Below are 25,410 nucleotides of genomic sequence, written 5' to 3'. Positions count from 1 at the left end.
CATCCGTGCGCTAGCGCTTGGGTTTCACTCACGGTGATCAGTCGTCTCCAACCCCTCTCCTTCGTGCTCAAGCAGGTTTCACTCACGGTCGAGCTGTTTGCACGCGTCTGTAAAGATTAAGCATGTCTTGATGTGTAAACTTTAGAGAGAGTCGCACTAATGTGTCTCATACTGTAATCCATTAACATACATTTGGCGAATAAAGCAACGAAACACAACGTAATGTTTTTATGTGGAGCGACTGTTGCGCTGTTTGGGATTCACCGTTGGTCTCTGTGTGCGCGCGCGTTTAAGTGCCCTCAATAGTGCACATATGAGAGAAACGCGTTAAAAAAAAACAAGCAAACATAAAATCTCTCTGTTATTGACAGGGCACATATAAACAAAATTATCTCCACAGTATTCTTTTTCTTATAAAAACATTTGTTTATGTCTCAAGTGTATGTATAGATTACAGTCAGATTAACCTACTTAAGGCTGTGTCATTAATGTTGATCAAACAACCTATGACAAAAAGACAAATAGCTCTAAAAATAATAATATATTTAATTTATTGTGTTATGATTCATTTAATTAGATTTCTGTACCTAATGCTAATTTCAGACCTTATTAATGTACAACTTTGTTCTTTTTTGTAAATGTTTGCAATTTCTTTATTGTTAATTAGATTTGCCCACCTGCTTTTTGCTGATCCGAAAAATAATCTGATCTGTGCCTCAAAAACTGTAATGTGATCCGAACTGTGAGTTTTTTTTATCAGTCACACACCCCTAGTAAAGTTAGTACACAGTGATAGCCAAAATGCAATTGTACTAATAATTGGCATAATAATTTATTTCGGGGTTTCGGTTTTTCGGCCTTGGTTTCCTTTTTTCGGTTTTGGTCAAGAATTTTCATTTCGGTGCATCCCTAATCTGTTTAGTTGTCATTTGCTGGCTATAGAGAACATTACTTGGAATACTTATCCATAGGTGCCATCAGCCTCCACAGATGCGTTCAGAGTGTTTTATAATCTTTACAATCTTTCAGGTTTAGCAAAAAACCAGCTCAACCTCTGCTCAACTGTGCCATCCTGCCAGGACAAACCAAACCAGTCGTTTCAAGATTTTTACAAGTGCAAATACAAGCAACAATGTTTGAAAGCAAGATTTTTACAGTGTGAGGTTAACCGTGCAGTGCAAGTTTATCTTGATTTACAGGCTTACATGCTATTTTTATTTGAATGTAAGACTTGAGTTGATAAGTTACATTCTACTTCTGATTTACGGCCAGATTTACTAACAGCGTAGTTGTTAGAGTGTCTGGGCTTTTCCATGCTTGGATTAATGGGATCAGTTTTAAGAAGGTTGCGGTCATGACATTGAGTGCGTTTACATGCACAGAATAAGCGGATAAGTATCAAAAATCTGCTTATTATAAAATTAATGCGTTTTTATGCAAATCAATAAACTGGCTACAACTGCGTTTACATGGGACTTGGAGAATTGTCAGGTATCTCGCAGGCAGTGACCGCCTATAGTACATAATAGTCGTTCAAAAAGTCGACGGCATATCTGTCTTAGGGGTCGTGCACACCAAAACTTTTAAACGCGGCTGAAAACGCCTGGACAACGACGAATGCCAGCTGTTTTTCAGCTGAGTGCCAGCTTTCTTCAGCTAAGTGCTTTAGTAGCTCTGATACGTCAGCTGAGACAGTTGGTTGCTGTGATACTTGTCCCGCCCCTCCTCCACTGTGATTGGACGGCCGCTTGAGAACTGACATTGACGAGCGGAGCTTTTCATCCAAAGTTGAAAATTTTTCAACTCTTTGGCAGCGGGCTTAAAAGTTTTGGTGTGCACAACCCCTTAAGCTATACTGTTGTATCTCTTCTTGTGTCTGCAGAACCTGTAAATATAACATGAGCTTCTATTTTAGCAGTTTCTCTGCCAACTGCTTTAGTCGAGCGGAGACTTTTATGCGTTCCTTTGCGCTTACGTCATAACATGCGCCCATGGACAAAACCATGAGAAAGCCGGTTAAGGTGTTTACATGCCACGCGGAATCAGGGTAACGATCAAAAAACTACCTGTGCCGATCGTTTTTTGCTTACGCCGTTTATTGGCTTTTCCTGATAAAAGAAATCGCGTTTTACGCGTTTACATGACCCCACGTGTTATCAGTTTATTAAGCATAATATGCGTAAGACTGTGCATGTAAACGCACTCAGTGTTGCCCTTGCTTCTTTTTGTCCATCAATCAAGTGACTCAACAAATGAGTAGAAAAATGAATGAATAAATAAATGAGTAAACTATTGTTCCGCCCCCAATACTCCGTGTATCGGAGATCTCACAGGCTGGCGATTGGACGATCTAAAAATAAGGGGCATATCGCACAACACTACCTGGGATCGAACCAGTGGCGGCTCGTGACTGCACTTCCGAGGATGCGCTTATTCATAATAAATGTTCGGATTGTCACGTGTGTGGTTCCCTTTTCCAAAATATGTGTCATGGGTGTGGAGAGATCCTGTGTGCATCACGTGTTTTGTCAAAATAAGTGCCTGCTGGAGACGCGTCAAAACCGTTTATGATAAAAGAGACGCACGCAAGACACTCACTTAACAGTAAAGTCTGATTACGCATGAGATTGTGCGAATATCTGGCACACGCGAGCGTCTCCTTTTAAGTTCAAGGCAGCAGGCACTTATTCTGGCATGATACGTGATGCACACACAGTCTCTCAAAGCGCAGAACACATATTTTGAAATGACGAACCACACACATCACAAGCTACAAACATGTTGTGGCGAACTTCGCATCGTGAGCTTCAAAAAAAGAAGTCACCAGCCGCCACTGGATCGAACCCATAACCTTTTGCCCTGCTAACGCAATGCTCTACCACTGATCGATACAGGAAATGTGCATATGCATTTGGAGGAGTTTCCCTTTCAGACACAAAATCTATGGGAGAAAATTATTTAAATGATTCACTCAATGTGATTTACTAAGGTTTCGCTCATCAATTTATTGGTATTTGGGCCATTATTAAGTGCGTCTTAAACCCTATGCTAATTTGCGCTATTCTTGGTAGAAAGCGTTGGTCCACCTTTTAGCATTGGCGCCTTTTTCAAATTGCGATCTCGCACTAATTTGCCGTTTTTAGTAAATCTGGCCCATACGGTTAAATTTATCTGTCTAAATTATTTGGTGATTCAAAAATGGTTGGCATTTTATATTTTAAAGCTGCAATCTGTATTATTTTCCTCTTTATCATGATCTGTGTTTGAAACTTAAAATTGCAGGCTACTACATATTTTCACGTTAAAGTCAATGTTGGGACATTCCCACAAAATCGTACCAAACAGCGTAGATTATAAATCATAATTTTAAGATTACTGTTGTGAATCTGGGCACGGTAAGAAGATTTTTATGTACTGATTTTGGTCATTTTAACCACAAACCTGCAGTTTGCTGCTTTAAATATATAGTATGTATGGTCTAGACAACATATTTGACCAGTTGCTTTCAGAATTTATTTCGACATAAAGACTTCAACAGACCTGATTAAGATGCATATCAGTATGTTCCAAGCGTATCAGACTCTTTTCACACACTATCATTATATATCATTATATCACAGGCATCATGTTTCCATTATGTTTTTCATATGGAAAGGTGCTGATTGACAGCCTTGGCTTTCACGTTTGCAGTCATACTCATTCGTACTGTATTTCCAGTAGGTTTGGCTCATTCCACATGGTGTTTATTTTGAAGCACACCGTTTGCTCTCTTACGCAGTGGAAGTGAACTTGCTGGTTCACTCGGGTGTCTTCACGTGATTTGGGAGAAGGGGGTAAAGGGTGTGGCTTTACTAATGACAAGACATGCTCACGGCATATGGGTGTGTGGCCCATTATTATTGCCTGTGTGAGTGTATATGTGTGTGTCCTTGTTCCTAACACTCATTTTTTTGTGTTCCAGGAAAAAGCAGACACCAGCCCCGGCTCTTCACAGATCCGTTCAGACATCCAGGTCAGTTGACCCACAATGCAGTGCATATCTGCTTTCAGACCTTCACAAACTTGCATTCAGCCCACAAAGCACACACAACCGTAACTCACTATTGCAACAGAATACACCTTCATTCTCACCCCCTTAGTAATAAATCAACCACTTGCATGCCCAGATTACATTGATTTGTGTATCCAACATGTGTAAATAACTGCAATATTGTTTTTGTTTATAGGAATCATTTGGCTTTAGCAGTGAGGTGTCCACACCAGAGACAGAAAGAAAGTAAGAGTCACTTTAACATGTTGTATTTTGTTTATACTTGACAATGAGATCCATCTCTTGTCATCTGATCGCAAGTGGTCTGTCAATGTAAAATTATAGACATCAAATATTGTTGCAAATTAAGATTACTGTGCCAAAGACTGCACCAATTTACAATTTCACATCTTATGAGTAGCACAAAACATAACTTGACATAATCAAAATGGTGACTGTAAGTGGTGACACACATACAATGTATACCTTAAATGCACTGTAAGACACATAGGACAGAAGCATCTGCTTAAAGGGACTTTTTTTTTAAAATATTCTCATTTTCCAGCTCCCCTAGAGTTAAATATTTACAGTTTTGGAATCCATTTAACCGATCTCCGGCTCTGGCTGTACCACTTTTAGCATAGCTTAGCACAATCCATTGAATCTGATTAGACCATTTAGCATCGCGCTAAAAAATAACCAAAGAGTTTTGATATTTTTCCTATTTAAAACGTGACTCTTCTGTAGTTACATCGCGCACCAAGACCAACAGAAAATCCAAAGTTGCGATTTTCTAGGCAGATATGGCTAGGAACTATACTCTCATTCTTGCGTAATAATCAAGGACTTTGCTGATGTAACATGGCTGCATGCAGGCGCAATGATATTACGCAGTGCCCGAAAATAGTCCCCTTAGTAACTTTCAATAGCAGGGGACTATTTTAGGGCACTGCGTCATATCATTGCGCCTCTTGCAGCCATGTCACGGCAGCAAAGTCCTTGATTAATACACCAGAATGAGAGTATAGTTCCTAGCCGTATCGGCCTAGAAAATTGCATCTTTTAATTTTCTTCGGTCTTAGTACACGATGTCACTACAGAAGTTTTAAATAGGAAAAATATCCAAACTCTTTGGTTATTTTTTAGCGCGATGCTAATGGTCTAATCAGATTCAATGAATTATGCTAAAAGTGGTAGCTCCAGACACGGAGATCAGCTGAATGGATTCCAAAATGATAAAATTCAAATGTTTAACTCTAGGGGAGCTGGAAAATGAGCCTATTTTCAAAAAAAAGTGGTGTGCCTTTTAAGGCATACAAATTTTAATGTAAGCTTAATAACTCTTAGTTAGCCAGTCTCTTAGCTTTTTGACTTGCATAGGACTGCTGCCCCTTTCAGATATACGATCACATAAATGCTTCAGCACTGCTCTCTATCCCCCATCTTTTACCGTGTGTGTGCGTTTCTCTGTTTTGCTTTTTCACATCTTGGTGCTTCCAGGCTTCCTTCCTTCCATCTATTGTTCTTAGATGTTTAAGATGAAACTCACAGATTACAAAGAGGAAGAAGAAAGCATTTCTGTCTGACTTAAACGGGATTCAGTCAGTTTATACCACACAAAGTTCAGTCTGACTAACACTATTTCACATTATCATTTAGTCGAGTTAAACATAGTACACATGACATCAACTGTGCCCTTAGTATTGCATAAAGGACAATTTGTATTAGTCAGTGAATGTTAGCAGTGTACTAGTGTATAGCACAGTGTATGGTATAAAATGAGCACCAATTTCTTTTTACATTTTTATCCTCTGCATAATAATTATTACACTGGATACATTTTTAAAAGCTATTTTAAACATTCGGGAGATGGCGTCACATGCAAACCACCATGAGAGATTACCTTTGGCTTTTATTCATTGTATGTTGTTAAGTATATTCAAAATGTCTGTCAAAAAAGGTGATGTGCACCAACAGCTATTATAGTCTTAAATAAGAGTAATTTCCTTTTTTGTTTGTTATTTAGTCATTCATTCCTCACGGTTGGACAGAGTTGAATTTCTGTCATACATAATGCAGATAGGAAATGAATGATGTCAGTGTGGCAAGCGGGGTTGTGACTGCGTGTGTCCTGCATGTGCTGATGGTCTGTTCCTGTTGGGATGAGCGGTCCACTTGTCACAGAGATTTACTATCAGTGTTGTTATCCACGCTCTCAGGAGAGGAGAACCACGCAACGTTGAATGTAAAACATATGGAGCTGACACACATTTGATCGTTTACATGCCTATGTGGTCTACAGGGACAGCGATCTGCATGCACGTGACTGGGTTTGTGGGGTTTTTCTCTCTATCTGGCCTCTTCTTGTCGTGGTCTTGGCTCGTTCACTCAACATTAACAGTAATAAATATTTTGGGATGATTTTGCTTTGCTGAAAGAAACCTTGACATGCTTGTTTGAAAGATCTGATCTGATTTGTGTCAAGAAGCGGCCTAGCACATGCTCTAGCATGTTGAGATGTGATGCTTATGTGGGTGATATGAGCCCGACTCGTTTTTATCTTCACCCACAAGGCATTTAAATAAAGAGTGATGGAATAAGAACGTGAATATAGGTTAGGAGGTTAAATGGGTATAATCATTTCTAATGGTTAAACAATTAATCAGATTAGAATTAAAATCACAATTAGCCTTGTATGATTTCAAAACCGAAGAAAAAAGATAGTGTTGTTCACTCAGTGAGGCATTATCAGCTCAGTGCCACACCAGACAAAAGAGTCGCTGCCAGCTTACCCTGACTTCCTATCTGCGTGATTAAAAGGAAGAAGCCCTGACCTCCAGAAGGCTGCAGAGAAGCCAATGACAGAGAAAAATAGCAGAGAGGGATATGTGTTCGGTGTGTATAGAAACTTTCATGTTGAAAGGGTTTTCCTTTTAACATACGTCAGCCAAGATGAATGCCCCTAAGTGGCTTTTAACAGTGTATATTTAATGAAATGCTTGCCACATTTTAATAAGGTGGTAGGAAAGTGTTGGAGTGTGTGTGGCTTTAAGGAAATCCCTTAAGCTCCATTTACCATGACCTCCATTTCCTTAGCGATCTTTGTATATGTGTGCTAATGTTTGAGAGTATATGTATTCTGAAGCCAGGTGTAAGGATGTAAATCTCCCAAATGCAGGACACCAGGTGCACCCTGGGATACAAGAGTTCCTCTTCATCAGCAGTTTGACCATGAGTAAAAAGGAAGTCAGCCCACTCCCTTTTCCAAAAGTGTATTGATTGAATATACAGTGTTTTAGTGACACATCATTAATGGGAACAATGTGATGATCCATCCTAAATCTGTAGTGATGAAATCTTGGTGCAACAAAATGAATAATGTGACTCATTGGAAGGCCATCCTGATAATTCTCAATCAAACAGACTAAATAAGCTATATTTTTCTCAGGGTCTGTGGAGAAAGTATAGATATTCCACTGAGGATTATATTTTCCGAATCATGTTTCAGCATTCCAGGGATTCCAGTGTCAGAGATAGTAGGCATGACAGTTACTTAGTATAGGAATGCAGCATGCCGGTATATGTTTTGCATGTGCTAGACTAACACTGATAAGGACTGAGCTAGGGGTGGCACGGTACATGAAAAACATCCGAACCGTTCGGTTCGCTTGTCTCGGTTTGAAGCGTGTGTGTCGCATGCTTTAACATATGCGCAATGTAGCATTGTGCCTGTATGTTACCTGAAGCCTTGTATACTTTCGTCTGGCTGTACAGCGTGAGCCTCCGTTTGGAGAGGTGTTTATACTCGATGCACAGACTGGGTGCCGGCGTGATGAGATGTCAAGCTCGGCTAAATTTCCCTGGAACTTGTGCATCTTAGGTTGCGGAGCCGTGCGCAAAGTTATAAAATTTGACGTGCACACCGCCAAGCGAAACGGGTTCTCACGCACTCAGCGCGCACTACCACCAACTCCACGTTATCGTAATTTTTGTGCGTCGACACTAGCTACACTGAATTTGGCAATTTGATAAATGCAAGTTAATTCTTCAGTGTGCTTCAAGTTCAATCCTTGTGTACTAAAAAGGCGCAGAGAGATAGCAATACACATTCTCCTTGTTTTGCTAAGTAAATGAAAAGCATGTCATCAATGTCTTCTCTCTTGCTGTATCAAAATCTCACCTAGCTTTCCTCAGAGATAGTCCCAATAATGTGCTTAAAGTCCAGTCAAATTCAGTTTGTGCATGATATAACAATTTTGTTAATACTGTATCCTAAATTGTGGAAAATTAAGCTATATATCATATGCTGAAGAAATTTCTAGAGTGTTAAAGGATTAGTCCATTTTCTTGAAAAAAATCCAGATATTTACTAACCACTATGTCAAGCAAGTTGATTTCTTTCTTTCTTCAGTCGAGAAGAAATAGTTTTTTTAAGAAAACATTTCAGGATTTTTCAAATTTTATTGGACTTTAATGGACCCAAACACGTAACAGTTTTAATGCAGTTTAAAATTGCTGTTTCTAAGGACTCTAAACGATCCTAAATGAGGCATAAGGGTATTATCTAGCGAAACGATTGTCATTTTTGACAAGAAAAATAAAAAAATATGCACCTTTAAACCACAACTTCTCATCTATCTCCGGTCCTGTAACGCGCAAGCGCGACCTCACACAATACGTCATAAAGTCAAGAGGTCACGGAGGACGTATGAGAAACTACGCCCCAGTGTTAACAAGTGTGGAGAAAGAGGACCGTTCCGACGTTGTTGTATGTCGAATGATACTAATTAATGTCTTTGTGTCAGTTTATTGTTTACAATGGTCCGCCAATGTGTGTTTCATATATTTAACACGATACCTTTCCATGGCATTGCGCAATTACGTGAGGTCACGTTGGCACGTCATAGGACAGGAGATAGACTAAAAGTTGTGGTTTAAAAGTGCATTTTTTTTTTCTTGTCAAAAATGACAATTGTTTCACTAGATAAGACCCTTGTGCCTCATTTGGGAGCGTGTAGAGTCCTTTGAGGCTGCAATTTTGAACTGCATTAAAACTGTTAAGTGTTGGGGTCTATTAAAGCCCATTAAAATGAGAAAAATCCTGAAATGTTTTCCTCAGAAAACACAGTTTCTTCTCGGCTGAACAAAGAAAGACATCAACATATTGAGTGACATGGTGGTGGGTAAATGATCTGGATTTTTTTAAGAAAATGGACTAATCCTTTAACGATTAAAAGAAAAAACAACAACCATACAGAACGGAAAACCGTGGCCCTAAAACCGTGATACCAACCGAACCGTGGGCTTTGTGAACCATGCCACCCCTACTCTGAGCAATATTTGGTCTTTTTGTAATGAAAATTAAATGGACACTAACTTTTTTTGCTGTTGATTCAGTATTGCTGGATTTAATTGGCAGAGAAATCTTCGTAAATACAAAACGTGCATATTCATTATGTCGCCCAGCCATAATAACAATACAAGATACCCTGAAAAAAGACTGAAACTGACTGTAACAGTTTTATTGTACGCTGGTCACACAGTTGTGAGCTGTATAACTTTGTCAATAGCAGCGTCTTGAATGGTGCCTAATTTACTGTGCTGCTTTTCAATAGAGCTTTCTTTACAAGGGACGCAGGCAGTATACTAGCAGGAGAGACCCCGTTTGGATTCAGTGTTCATTGTATGGGGTGAACAAGAGGTTAACAGAGAAAGTTTGTGTTTCCATGGCAGCATAATGATATGATAATTCAGAGAGGCCTTTTTGTCAGACCCATGTCACCGATATACAGAAGGGACTAGCAGTGACGTCTTTATTTGGGCTGATATGAGCATAATGGACAGTCTGAAATTACAGACTGTATTTGTGTGAATCTGTGCACGTTTTTACTTTGTAATGTCTTTGTAATGAGATGTAACATCTGACCTGACACTGCACACAGCTTTCTTGGGCGTGCATTTGTATGTTAAGCATTCAGCAGTAAGGATCTCCTATGTATTTGGGATGTATTTAGGACACATGGGAAACAGATGTAAAACAGACATTTGCAATGATTTAAACACAACTCACAGGGAAAGACATCGTCTTCCTGTGGAGAGAACCAGACCAGGGCATATGGGTGCATGACTTTGTGTGCTTAAACATGCACGTTTCTGTGTGCAGGCGTTTACTTTAGTCCAGACTCGGGTTGGGATTGTTTTCTCAACCCAAGGACGAGAGAAAATCCACCACCCAGATGAGAACCAAAACATGTGGACTTGCATGCTTATATGTCCCCATCTGCAGAACATCCAGATGTTTCCAAGGGAATGTTTTCTTCTCCCTTTTCGGCACTGGATTCTGTTGATCATCAGTTCAGTTCAGATGTTTCCTCTCATGAGGCCTGTAATAAACACTGTCACGTTCACACACAGCAGTAGTCACACCAACTCGAATAAGTCAACCTGATCTTTGTCACATGACCAATAGGAATATAACCCAAGAATGTTTTTCCAAACCACAATAGTTTGTCAAATTATGGGTACATATAAATTAGTATATGCATGTCAAAACATGTCAAAAAAGTGCTTTGATCTTGGTTTTAATCTTTGGCTAAAATTTCCTGTGTGAACACCACATCTTTCGACTGACCTTAAACATGTTTCGATGTCTTTCATTATCATTTCCTTGTTTTATTATAATGGTTTTGATTTAATGAGAGAAAGAAGGGAGAATGAATCTCATTGGCTACATCGTACATTCTCCTGTAGACGCATATGTCACCTACGTATACAATGTACGTAGGGTTTCAAAAATCTGGCGGTGCAAGTAGAGTACGCATTCACTCTTCTCATGATGAACATTTGCGTCATGTGCACTGTAAGCGTACCCTCGCGTAAAAAATTAATCAAACTTCGGCCTTTATTTTATAGCATATTAAAGTATCGCGGATGGCATTCTTTTAGGTTCTTAAACATGAAGTAAAAAAAAGAAAAAGCACATAAGGTATTGCATTTGTTTGACTTGTAGTGTGTACGAATAGGATCTAAGCAGGCCAAATACATTTATATATAAGACTCTAAGGCACTTTATGTTTATCTGCTAACTCCAAAGATGAATGCGAATGCTTTGCCCAGTTTTGCAGCACTGCTACTCTATATTTCGGTATTTTCCATGGACACAGAGTGCCCCCATTGAGCAGAATGGAAATGTAAACAAGCACTGTCTCTCCTGCGGTGTTTCTTGCTAGTTTTTCTTTCTCTCTCTCACTCTTCTCTCTTTCATTTCGGCCCACCTCAGGAGCGTCTCATCTGTGCCCTGTGAACCTCAGGAACCTGATTGCTGCTCTGAAAATGGCGACACACTGCCCTCTACTGGGCTATGTGATGAGAATCATTTAAGTGCAGCGCATGGAGTTACATCACAGCTTAGATCAGTCTAATAATGATATTTGTTTTGTTGGGGCGTATGCCTAAGCTTTAACACACACAAAATCACTTTTGAGAGATTTCTTGTCTGTTTAATAAGGGAGTGTCTGACAATTGTAATGTCCAGTGCTGTTGTTAAGATGTTATTAAACATGACTTATTTTTCTGTAATTGTTTTTTCAGAATTCCCCTCCACAAGTCCAGCTCTGAGGATGGATCAGGTCTGTGCTTCATTATAGAAAACATTTTCAGTATCATTATGATGATCTTGTGGTTTTTGTGGAATGTTATTGGAATTATTTTGGTTTTACTAAATTGGAACGTTCCAGGTGTCGCTATAAGCACTAGAAGCTGTCTCATATGGCAAATGTCACAAAATTGTGTATGCATATATTGTAATACTTTTTTTGAAAAATTATTTAATCACCATAAACTTAAGCATACAAAACATTAAAGCAACACCAAAGAGGTTTTTTTTACCATAAAGTAACGTTTCCAAAAAAGTTTCAGTGGTTCATCCACTTAAAACATGATGAATGGCACTTTCACATTCGCTGTGCAGCCCTCTATCGGCCAAAACCGCACTAAAGAAGTTTCCAACCGTCGGGTAGTGGTCCTGTAGTTCGAGTGAAAACTACAAAAACTTGCTTTACGGCAGACCTACAATATTTACGACAGTGGTAATGAACAATTACGCTTCTAACCTGTAGGGGGAGCAAAGAGCAATAAGTCTTTAGTGTTGCTTTAATTTGTTTATTTAATTTATTTACCATGATAGATAATGAATGTTAAATAAATCAGTCCTTCCAGAAAAATCTGGAGTTTTTTGTGATTGTTGCGGGCAAAAATCCTTGATCCTGCGGCACGTTTTCTTAAAAAATGCGATGAAATATGTGGGATATTTATATAATTTTATGCGATGAAATTGCGGGAACTGGCAAAAATAGTTTGCAGCTTTTAAGTGATGTTCACGTCACGTAATCACGTCGCTTCATAACGTTCCCATGGCGCTTGTGTGAAGTAAATGCAACATTTTTCAACTTTCTGCTAAGAAATGTGATTTTTTTGCTACGAAAATGCAGGGTTTGTGAAATCATGCAAGCCCCACATTTTGCGCACGGAAATCTGCAATTTATGCTGCGAAAGTGCGGTGTATTTGAAAAAATAAATGCAGACTTTGGCTGACTATGCATTAAATCATAATCGTGTTTTTCTGGAGGGACTGATAAATCCATGGGCTCTTTGCGCAAAGTATTATATTTAAGTGTTTCAGAAGGACTCATGGCTTCCTTCTCTTCTCTCATACAGGGAAATGGAACAACAAGAATCCTTCTGGCAGAACTTCCGAAAGTCACAGAAAGGAATCACAAGGCAAACATCAAAAGGTAATATAAACAAATACTCCCGTTTCCTCTCTTCATCACTCCACCCTTGTCTGTTTTACTTGCTTGTATCACTTGTTCTTACCGGTCACCTTTGACCTCCAACCCTGCAGGAGAGGATGTTGGCTATTTGGCCAGTGAGATCACCATGAGTGATGAAGAACGGATCCAGCTGATGATGATGGTCAAAGAGAAGATGATCACAGTTGAAGAGGCGTTGGCACGGGTAAACATCTGCCTCGTCTCTGTACAACACCACAACCTGACTTCCATTCATGTGTACTAACCTGTACTCACCCAGACTGACAACTGCCCACCTTCTTTCTTCCTTCCAAAACACACTGACATGCATACAAATACATGCGCACTGACTCTTCATTGCAGTAGATGTTTCAATGGGATGAAGGGCTTTTGGTATCTATTTTTTTCCGAAGTAGCGTTATCTGGGATTTATCGGATGGAACTACTATGTTCTGTTTCACTGTTTGGTGACTGTAGGACTCTCTATCTCCCTCTTTTTGATTAAGTTTTGACAGCATGATAATGAATTATCATCTGATCATGAACCTAATGATTTGGTCTTCCCCCTCTCCACAAGGCCAACATTGATTCCTTTAACGAACTTTGTTCTTCTGCCTTAAAATTTTCTCCACCTCCAGTTGTTCTTCCGAGTCGGCACTCGGCAGTTGATTTATCTGTTACGAGCAGTCTTCATTGGCTAGTTTTGAATCAATGCAAAGCCTTTGTGGATAGTTGAACTCCTAAATGCTTGATTGTAAGCCTGTGCATATGTGTATGAATGTCTCTGTTGAGTTTGAGCTGCATCTGTGAAAAGGTAAAGTGTGGAATTCCCAACAGAATCGCTATAATGACTGTTTATAAATTGGTACACCCACAGGTCTCCAATTGGTCAGTTTTAAAAAGAGTCACACTTCAAACACACACCATTGGATGATGGCGTTTCATTCCACGTTTCAATAGCGTATAAGAATGCATTTTCAAAATTGCACACTTTACCTTAAGTGTTGGTAGCTGTGTGTGTCTGTGTCTCTGACAGATAGGGCTGTGTGTGTGTGGGTGAAAGGGCGAGGGGCGTCTGTCTTTGACTTCTTGTTCTTCATAGTTAAAGGAATATGAGAGGAACAGACAGTTGAGCAGCAGTACAGACACATCAGAGTGGACTGATGGATCCAGTCCCACTGTTAACCTCTCCTCCGCCTGCAATGTAAGTACTATACCCGACCACAAAGACTGTAGACGTGAGCGCGAGTGTGACTGACTGTGTGTGTTTTGTGTATGCCTTGCACTGTTTGTACGCTAAACCCATTGAGTCGTATTAAACTTTGTGTACCCAGCAGAAAGTTTGAATTCACTGCCCTAACTGATGTTTGAATGTGTGTACTGTAAACGTGCAGGCAGGGAATGAAATGAAATTTTGCACATCACTGGTAAAACTATAAATTAAAGTAGGTAGTATATTTTCTTAAATTAGAAAAGCTTGACTTCAACAACCTGTAACAATTATATTAAATACATGTTTTTTATTATAAGTTTTAGGAATCACAAAGGTGATGCCATTGACTGGTTGTAGTACTGGAATGCAATAAGAAGTATTTGACTGCTTATGACATTTTTGTAAAGTTACTTTGAAATAATGCATGAAGTGAAAAGCATTTCAGAAATAAATTGAAAATAAAATTTTATCGAACTGGTCATGTGATATCAACATGTCGATCTCTGTAAGGTTACCAACTAAAAACAAGTAGCTTTAATCTGGTTTCGACTAGAATTTGTCTATAATTTGTTATCGATGAATCGCATACAAAATAAAAGTTTACATTTGCATAATATATGTGTGTGTCGTGTGTATATACAAATACACACACATTTATGTATAAATTAAAGAAACATTTACATCTGTGTGTATATATAAATAAAAAAATGGATACCGTATTTTCCGAAATATAAGCTGCACCGGTGTATAAGCTGCATCAGTCAAAAATGCGTCATTAAGACAAAATAAAAGTCACGTACAGTCGCAGTGGACTATACGTTGCGTTTATTTCGAAAATTATTTTACAAAATCCAAGCCAAAGAACAGACATTTAATCTGGAAATGCAAGTTATTCAACTCAACAATAGCAGACAAATAGCAGGCTGACTAGATGTCTGTACGTTAAAGTAATAGTATCAGTTATTTAAACGATAAACCATAGCATACAGAACTTACCTGTAAGGTTGAATAGTCTAAATTAACCGAACAAGCCAACTAGCGTAAAGTTTGCAGACTCGTCATTCCGCATCACTGAGTCCATTAAATTACATAAATACAGGAGCAGCATATAGCGGACTATCGCGGCTGTAGACGATAATGTTGTCTCTTGCCTCATAAATGTCAACATTTATTTATACTGACTTACAAGGCGCATCTGACTATAAGACGCAGCACCAGCCAAGTTCAAACGCGGCTCATAGTCTGAAAAATACGGTATATAAAAACATTTTAAATTAATACATGTATGTATATTATGCAAACAAAAACTTGTATTTTGCATATGATTAATCGCGAATAATCATTTGACATCACTAACGGTACGTTCACACGGGGCGTAAGCGTTAACGCTTTCCATTTACTATTAATGGGTGACATCAAGCATTGCTGAACTGAATTGTGGATCCGCCGCGCCGTTGCTCGTGGCAGAAGTTGAACATTTCTCAACTTTTCATGAGGCAACGTGTGCGTCAGCCAATCAGATCGCCTTATGCAAATAACCTAGGCTTCTTTGAGGTAAAATTTACTGAAACCTGAATCATTAACCATAGTTAAAAAAAATAAACGGATTCAGTGATTGATCTGAAAGCTGATTGGTTGCTCATGTGGAGACAAGGATGTTGACGATGCAACAGTAATGCTGAGCATCTGGTGCTGTTGCCTCACTTAGTGATGATATCATTTTTACTTGGTATTGGTAACTGGCACACTGAAAGTCCCCTAGTGATGAGGTCATAATGTTTGTGTAGTTAAAAGAATGATATTTGGTCCCATGATCTTTTCATTTTCCTTGAAACCAGCAAACTGTTTAAATCCATTAATGTCAAACGTTTTGGCTCTAGTTTCCATTTTATCTGAGTGTGTGAATGTGTTCATGGATGAAATGCTTGAAGAGATTGATAACAGTGGATTTGGTTTGCTCTTTAGGCAGAACAAGCTGCCGGTATATGTACATAGAAATGTACATACAGTTCTTATGGAAACTTTGACCAGCTGTCACCCTGTTCTAATGTTAGACAGCTAAACTGTGTCTTTGTGATGCTTTTGATGTGCGCTGCTTTGCTTGGCTTTGAGATGTCCACAGCTCTCACACAGTGCTTGCAGAATGACTCACTCTGCCCCGCAAAGCCTTCTCAATGTTCGGCCCGTCCTAACGGTACTTTCAGTGCATCTGTGTGTGATTTGTGTCTCAAAGGAGATTGAGTGCCAGTTTTAAACTCAATGCTAAAGAATTTATCCTATTAAAGATTTATTTGGTGTTGAGGGTGGCACAGGGGCTAAGTGGGTAGCACAATTGCCTCACAGCAAGAAAGTCCCTGGTTTGAGCCCCGGTTGTTCCAGGAAGTCTTTCTGTATGGAGTTTGCATGGAGCTTCCTATGTCAGCGTGGGTTTATTTTGGATGTTACGTTTTCCTCCAACAGTCCAAAGACATGCAAGCCTAGGTGAAAATGTTTGGGTGATATTTAATCTCAAAATCAAATAAAACAAGAATTTAGTACTTTAAAGGGACACTTCACTTTTTTTGAAAATATACTCATTTTCCAGCGTCCCTAGAGTTGAGCATTTTGATTTTTGCCGTTTTGGAGTCCATTCAGCTGGTCTCCAGGTCTGGTGGTACCACTTTTGGCATAGCTTAGCACAATCCATTGAATCTGATTGGACCATTAGCATCGCACAAAAAATAACCCGAGTTTTGATATTTTTCCTATTTAAAACTCGACTCTTCTGTAGGTACATTGTGTACCAAGACCGATGGAAAATTAAAAGTTGCGATTTTCCATGCAGATATGGCTAGGAACTATACTCTAATTCTGGCGTAATAATCAAGGACTTTGCTGCTGTAACATGGCTGCAGCAGGCGTAGTGATATTACGCACTGCCGAAAATAGTCCCCTTAGTTACTTTCAATAGCAGGGGACTATTTTCATGCACTGCGTAATATCATTGCGCCTCCTGCAGCCATGTTACGGCAGCAAAGTCCTTGTTTATTACGCCAGAATGAGAGTATAGTTTCTAGCCATATCTGCCTAGAAAATCACAACTTTTAATTTTCTGTCGGTCTTAGCACATGATGTAACTACAAAAGAGTTAAGTTTTAAATAAAAATAAATATTGAATCTTATTGGTTATTTTTTAGCGTGATGCTAATGGTCTAATCAGATTCAACCACCAGACCCGGAGATCAGCTGAATGGATTCCAAAACGGTTTAACTCTAGGGGTGCTGAAAAATGAGCATATTTTCAAAAAGTGGAGGGTCCCTTTAAGTACTGTTAAAGACCATTTAAGATTTTTTTCTCTTTCAACTTAGTCACCAGCAGCAGCCGGTGACTTCTCTTCCGAGGGGCACGAATTCAAAATGTGTTCGTTGCGTCGTGAACAATGTGCAACATGCATCTTGTCAAAATACGTGTCTGCTGCACACGCATGATAAAAGAGACGCTCACATTCACAAAATACTCGCAAAACACTACATTAATCTTTATTAAAAGTGGGTCATATTTGTAGTCGAAATGTAACATACATTTCGAATTTGGTGCCTATTTGACTGAGAAAAGGGGTGTTTATAGTCTCACCCACTCAACAAAGATATTAGACTTCCTGCTTTCAATGATGCAAAATGATGATTTTTACATCATTGAAAGAAGGAAGTGCAACACTAAAATCTGTATTTCTCCTGTCTCAGCGGCAACTGAGGAAATGATGCACGACCATTCAAAAACATGCCTGGGGTTCTAATTATACAAAGCTTAATGCAAATGGCTGAAGTGTCCCTTTAACAGTAAACTCTGATTACACATAAGATGAAGTAATCTGGCAAACATGAGCCTTTTTTTAAATCATAAACCCCTTTGAAGCGTCTGATGGACTAAATGCATGTTGTGACGAGCATCGCATCGTGCATCCTTGATAAAGAAGTCACCGGCCGCCATTGTTAGGCACATTTAAAGGACAAGTTTGGTATTTTACACTTAAAGCCCTGTTTTCAGATTGTTTATGGTGAAATAAAATGGTTTTGACTGAAATTTCGACATATGCGGCTGCCCCGAGAATTTTCGGGTGTTTGTGTTTCACCTCCCACCTCTACAATGGGTTTATAGGTGCACTGGAATAATCCTTTCTAAAATGCATTAAACTTTCGTTTACAAAGACGTGAAACTCACTGAGTGGTCAGGGGTGTTCACTGATATGCTCACACAAAAATCGCTGCAAAGATGCTTTCCAACAGGTGTTTTAGCATTCGTTGTTAACTTGTGGACCGGAGTAATACCGTACCTCACAGCACATCTAATACAAGTCAATGGAGTTGGCAAAAACTACGATAAAACCTGTTGGAATGCGTCTTTTGCAGCGATTTCCGTGTGAGCACACCAGTGAACACCCCCGACCACTCGGCGAGCCCCACGTCCCTGCAAACGAAAGTTCAACGCATTCCAGGAAGGATTGCTCCAGTGCACCACCAAACCCACCGCAGAGGCGGGAGGCGAAACGCAAACACCCCAAAACCCTCGGGGCAGTCGCACACGTCGAAACTTCAGTCAAAACCGCTCTATTTCATAATAAACAATCTGAAAACAGGGCTTTAAGTGTAAAATACCGAATTTGTCCTTTAAGAATTTGTCCTGTCATTATGTAACGATGCCTGAATTGTGTGTTGGATTCTGAGGATCTGAGTTTTAAAATAATGTCAGGATGGTTGAACTGATGGTTTAGTAATGAGAATGTGTTTCTTTTTCTACAATATAAGCTTAATTATCTTTTGGCATAATATTATTTATTGGTTTTTGAATAAAATAAGACATGGACTTGTTAAGATTCACACATTGTACTGCCTTGTAGTCAATAGAAAGGAAGCATGGAAAGTCCCAGTATCACTGTACATTTAAAGTTTCTGAAAAGACATATTTCCCTCTCTACCCCCTATAAACCAGAACACCCTTGAGGATGTGCAAATTGAATCACAGGGTGTCTGTAAGAATCTTGGCCTCTGGGCGATGATCTCCTATTTATAAATGAAAATGTGTCAGCCCGGTCTGCTAACGGTTAAACTGACAGGCCGCGCACTGTAAGCAGAGCTCTCTCTGGGGATTAACTGATCTCAGTTCAGTTTAGCCTTAATGGGAACACTAAGACCTCACTGTGCATCTGAGGGTTTCCGCTGTCACGAGATCGGTGTCAACTGGACTCAATACAGTCATCCATCAAAGCTCCTGCAGTTGTATGATCAGTTTTAACAGGCTATAATACAGAGGATGTACTGTATCTCTATATCAATGGACTGCACCCAGATCAGCCTTTCTTCTCTCTGGCCTACATTCCTTCACTTCTCCATAGACCATTAAGGATGTTCAGGGGTCATTTGGGCAACCTCGGAGAGTTTCCGGACTAACAAACTCACGCCTTTGGCCACGATCGCTCCCGTCCCTCGATATTGCAGACGTTTTGGAGTTTTCTTTTATTAAAACATTTTGCATTTGTCTCTGCTTGAGATGGCTTGGTGCTGGTTTCTCTGCATGGATGCTAACATCTAACCTGTACATGAGGAAACTTCTGCAGGTGGGCCACAGCTGGACAGTTTATATACTTGCTTGCTTTCTTCTCGTTTTCTTTAGTTTCTCCTACATTTGTTTGAATGTGCTTTTGTAAACTTGCATTGAGTTATAATCAGAAGAAGAAATTACCACAGTTAGTAGTTAAACATGCCTGTACATGATTTCTATTATATTTTTGTCCAGATGTTGTTTTCTTCAGATGTATTTGTGATCATATGTGCTATTTTAAATTATTATTTAAATGAGTTTGGATAAATTCTTCAGAATAATAACTTTTAAATGTGTCGCTGTACTGTGGATCCGGTTTTCTTGGCCATATTCACAAACAGATTCTGTTCTGTTTGACCACGTTCCGATATTCGTCCGTCATGTGGCGTTCCACTGTGGCCATGAAAAATTAGGTTGTTTATGTGGTTGTTGAGCTTTAAGTTTCCAGTAACCGATCGAATTCGAGCTTAATATCTTGGTGGAACACTTGTGTGCAGTGATGCACAAATGTATTTGATGTTGGCCAAAACGGCTCGGTTTCAACTGATGGTTTAAAAATAGCTGACGGCCTATACTGATTATATCTTGTCAATCAAAAGACGGAAAGAAAAATAGCGCATTAGCCCATATTGCGGTGTACTTGTGCAGTAAACAGAATGTTTTTGGAGTGATTTGCAAGGTTTTTATTGGCATCCATCGTTGTGTTTGTGAGTTAAAAGGCCTTAAAACCCTTTGAATCAGAATTTGCAGTCTTATAAATGTATCTGTTATTTTTAACGTGTTAAAGGATTAATCAATTTTCTTTAAAAATCCAGATAATTTACTCACCACCAGGTCATCCAAAATATTGATGTCTTTCTTTGTTTATTTGAGAAGAAATTATGTTTTTGAGGAAAACATTCTAGGATTTTTCTCATTTTAATGGACTTTAATGGACCCCAATACTTAACAGTTTTAATGCAGTTTAAAATTGCAGTTTCAACGGAGTTTCAAAGGACTAAACGATCCCAAATGAGACATATCTAGCGAAACAATTGTCATTTTTGGCAAGAAAAATAAAAAATACCCACTTTTAATCCACAACTTCTCTTCTTCCTCTGGTCCTGTGACGTGCCAGCGCGACCTCACATAATAAGTCAAGAGGTCACATGACGTATCGAAACTACGCCCCAGTGTTTACAAGTGTGGAGAAAGTGGACCATTCCGACGTTGTTGTCCGCAAATGTGCGTTTCATGTATGTAACACGTGACCTTTCCACGGCATTACGCAATTATGTGAGGTCGCGCTGGCGCGTCACACAGCCGGACGAAGAAGAGAAATTGTGGATTAAAAGTGTATATTTTTTATGTTTTCTTGCCAAAAATGACAATCGTTTCGCTAGATAAGACCCTTGTGCCTCGTTTGGGATCGTTTGGAGTCCTTTGAAGCTGCGTTGAAACTGGAATTTTAAACTGCATTAAAACTGTTAAGTGTTGGGGTCCATTAAAGTCCATTCAAATTAGAGGAATCCTGGAATGTTTTTCTCCAGAAACATAGTTTCTTCTCAACTGAACAAAGAAAGACATCAACATTTTGGATGACAGAAAATTGACTAATCCTTTAACAGCAGTGTACAATTGAACATAGATCGGTTTATGTTGGATGTGTGTTTGGGTGTGTGATACGGTCATAGATCATCTTAACAGTATCGTTCACGTTTTAGTTTATAGGACATTTGGTGTAACCATAAGAATGATTCTGTCCTCAAATGCTCATTCATTCTCATTCATTTATGACTAAACAACATATCTGTGTGCTTAATGTACTTTAAACGTGTCTCCATAACAGATAACTCTTACTTTGGTCTTTTCATGAGTCACATCGCTAATAGCAGTAGCTCATCCAAAACATCCCATAATCTCTTCATTCCTTGGAAAGCCATTAATCTCTGTTTTGGGTACGTCTTTGTGGGAGAGATGTTGTTGAGCTCAGAATATTGATGGTCAGTTTTGTTTCTGCAGTCTGTGGAGCAGTCAGATGATGAGCAGGAGGACTCCAAGTTCAAGAGGCTTCACAAGCTGGTCAACTCAACACGACGTGTCCGCAAGAAACTCATCAAAGTGGATGATAGCAAAAGGCACGGTTCGCAAGGTAGGAGAATTGAATGAAGTTTGTTATATAAACCTTCTTAAAATGTATACAGTAAATTATGATTTATTATCAATATTGATAATATTGAAAACACTAGGAGCATAAAAGTTAGATTTCATTCATTGATTTTACGTTGATTTCAATCTTTGACATGACCTTACTCTATCAAGGTTATATTTTCACAGAATGTTCTTTACATTATGTAGGGTGACAACATTTTATCAATTTTTCGCATTATAATAACAATGAAATGAGTATTTTACAAAAACCTATTTACAACTGGGGTAAGACCAATAAAACTCAAAATATATATATACTTGTTCGAAGACTTAAAGGTGCCAAAGAATTCATTGTAATAATATTAAATTGTTCTCTGATATCTACGTAGAAGGCATGTGGCTTTTAGAGATGTCAATTTATGCAATTTCCCATATTCGATGATCATTTAAATTAATGATCAATCAATCGAATAATCGTTAACTGTAATAGTGCAATAAGCCTTCACTGCAGCGGCATATAGCCAATGACATAAAAGTGTGCGTGAACATGCCACCTTCCTCAGGCGAATTAAAGGTTTTATTTTGTCTAAATAACATGCTAGTGGGATTGTAAAATGAGTCAGTGTAGTTGGTATTTTGATAAAAATCATCAAATTCATCTCATAATGAAATACAATGACGAACTTAATAGACACCGACACCGTATGACTCCGCCTCATATGGGCACTCTGTGCAGTCGCATGAAAGTCTGTGCCAAAATAAAAGTTTCATTATCTTCAAGTGTTATTTTTCTAGGTGTTCACCTTGCTTTCCGAGTCGTTGATGCACCGTTTGTTGGAATTATATCCAAGAATTCTATTCTATTATGAAGACTTCAACCTTTCATTAGAAAACCAGCAACAGTGTTTAGCTTGTAACACCTCAGCCAGTCAATAATGATGATCAATGATATATGTTGCGGGCGTTCAGAGTGTAACGACAGTCATTTACAGTTTACGTTTTAGTTTTTTGCCAGAATTTAAGATTACATTTTAATCTTTTTATTAAAAATGGCTTCTGGTCTCCTTCCCGGTGTGTAGCAGCGTTAGCCTCGTTATGCTAATCTTGCAGGCTTCGCTGAAGAGGGTCTTTGCTTTCAGTGTCCTAATCGTATTTGCATTTTCTGTATCGGACCCTATCAGATCCACTGCAGATGCCATTTCGTTGCGTTAGCAGCCAGCCTCGTCTCGCATGATGTTAAAAAGCCAAGGTGTGTGTTTGGCATCGAGCATCATTGTGATCATGGCTAGTTTAACTTCTGCGTTCTTGTTTTTTTATCGATTTAATTCTTATCATCCCTAGTGGCTTTATTAAGTGCAAAAAATCATTGGATTTGTGTGGACCTAAAAAAAACTTTTCAATAGTAGAACTTCAGCCTAAACGTTAGCATATAGCATTAGCTAGCATATAGTGCTAACTCAGCAGTCACAACTCTGTTTTTAGCATTGTGACAACATTGTAACTAATTTAATGTGTAATTTAATGTTGGGGCATACATCTTGACTAAAACATCACAGTTGGTGTTTGAGGCTCACGATATGTCATTACGATGTACAGAACTCTTAAGGTACAGTCACATTATAAGCGACACTGCGTGTCGCTCATCTCTTTCAAAAGAAGCGTTTCTATATCTGGTTTTCATAAACAATTGAATAACGTACACTCTAGTAACTGGCAAGAGATGGATGACGTGAACTCCATTGCTTCGTTCTCATTGGTAGTCGCTCCTGAAAGTCTTTCATAATTTGCATAAAGTTAAACATTTCTCAACTTTGCCGTGCGACTGGACACACCCCATCCAGTCGCCAACGGTCCCTGCCGCTCGTGTCACCGGAAGTCGGTAAGCATCCATTGAAATCAATGAGATCGCGTCGCTCTGCTACTGCTAGTCTGAATGCAGCTTGAGTATTCATCTATGCCCAAGTAAATGCAGTTTCCATTCTATGGCACCTTTAAAATTTTTATACAGTTTTGCTTCTAAAATTTGTTTGTTTTTTCTGTAAAAAAACAAATAAACGTTTTGCATTATTTATCAGGCATAATGATATTGTCAGAATTAACAGGCTGAGATTCTTCAATGTATTTGTGGTCAAATTATATATTTTCGTTTATAACAGTTTTCATTTAAATCTTTCTTTTCCTGTAGATTCCCTGAGTCTGGATGCAACCCCCATATGTGATGACTCAAACGCACTGTACGCCGGAGTCCACAAGAAGCCAGCTGTGTGCACAGACTCCTCTTTGTCTTCCCTTGCCCAAGAGCAGCTTTCTCTGGATGGGGACACGGACAGTCTGACCACTTCTCCTTCAACCAGCAGTCTTGAGGCTTGGAAACCCGCACATAAATTAGTAAAAACCCAAAGCGCACACCCCCACGGGCTGATCCGCCCGCCTCGAAAGAGCAGTGCCGGATCTGGACTAGGTTTGGTGGGGGGCAGTGGCTCCTCTTTCTCCGAATTGGAGAGTTTGGGGGACGACAACGCTAAGATCTCCTGCTCGGCAACAGACGCAGAAATGCGAAAAGCCTTGTCATCTCTGTCTCATGGGGTAAGTACCGACAGCGTCTACGCTTTTTATGGCCTCACCAGGCCTCGCCCAAAGCCACACCCCCTTTTGGTGTCTTTAGATGATATTAACAGCACCAAGCGGCCACCCATTTCTACATGGCAACGCAATAAACCTGACCCGAACTATGCGTATTCTACCAAGCACTTGCTTTACCAGCGTTCCTGCAATGCTAAGAAAACCAGCTCTCCTTCTGCCACCCTGCCCACATCTCCTTCTGCTCGGGCATTGCCGTTGGCCAGGGAGAAGGGCAAGAGCTGTGGGAGCGGGGTAGTGGGCAGCTGGTTGTTTCCACCTCGGCGTCTGAAGGGAAGGACGGCGGTTAGCGAGCTCAACATTACGTATGTGGTGGAACGCAGCCTGTATGGCCACTTGAATTGGACCGGGTTGGTTAGGCCCGTCACGCTGAGCAAAGCCGACAGACGTTGGCTTCTGGAAGACGAAAAAGAAGCGAACAGGAAGTGGGCATCCAGCATGGATCGTTGTACCAAGCGCGTCCTCTTGCGCATCCAGCAGAAGTCTGTGAGTGTGCCAGGAGAGCAGATGTGCAGTGCCCTCTGCTGCATTGGAGGAACAGACTGCTGCAAAGCTGCAGAATGGAATTTCAGTAGGATGTAGATTAGAGACAAACTCACCTGTAGTATTGTAGACAATTAAAGATTACTTATGGCTTAATGAAAGGTTATGTCAAGGAGGATTTTATTGTTTAGTCATGATGGCAATAAGTATACTTTATAAGGCATCAAAATATTTTTAAAGTAGAATCAAATTGGCTTCTCAAGTCAACTTACTATTCTAAATTTTGAGCAGTATTGAGTTGCTGTAACTTAGGGATTTTCAAATATTTTTGTCAGCCGACCCCCCTACTCAAAGTACCCCCTAAGATTTTAAAGGTGCAGTGTGTTATTTTTAGAAGAATCTCTTGACAGAAATGCAAAATAATATACAAAACTTTATTATCAGGGGTGTATAAAGACCTTTTTACAATGAACCGTTATGTTTTTATTGCCTTAGAATGAGACGTTTTTATCTACATACACAGAGG

General features: G+C 39.4%; 1 protein-coding gene across 1 annotated transcript in view; it reads left to right on the top strand.

The window, feature by feature from the left end:
* Positions 1 to 25,410, top strand: part of sash1a (SAM and SH3 domain containing 1a) — a 321,640-nt gene that overhangs the window by 276,582 nt on the left and 19,648 nt on the right. The window contains 9 exon segments of the mRNA XM_055186831.2: positions 3,962 to 4,012; positions 4,227 to 4,276; positions 11,621 to 11,658; positions 12,746 to 12,760; positions 12,763 to 12,822; positions 12,933 to 13,045; positions 13,943 to 14,044; positions 21,633 to 21,762; positions 23,947 to 24,887. Of these exon segments, the coding sequence (XP_055042806.2) occupies positions 3,962 to 4,012; positions 4,227 to 4,276; positions 11,621 to 11,658; positions 12,746 to 12,760; positions 12,763 to 12,822; positions 12,933 to 13,045; positions 13,943 to 14,044; positions 21,633 to 21,762; positions 23,947 to 24,887 (1,500 nt within the window).

Source organism: Misgurnus anguillicaudatus, chromosome 18 (assembly GCF_027580225.2).
Source record: "Misgurnus anguillicaudatus chromosome 18, ASM2758022v2, whole genome shotgun sequence".
In the NCBI taxonomy this organism is placed as follows: domain Eukaryota; kingdom Metazoa; phylum Chordata; class Actinopteri; order Cypriniformes; family Cobitidae; genus Misgurnus; species Misgurnus anguillicaudatus.
Note: the sequence above shows the minus strand (reverse complement) of the source record. Positions and strands in the feature narration are given on the sequence as shown.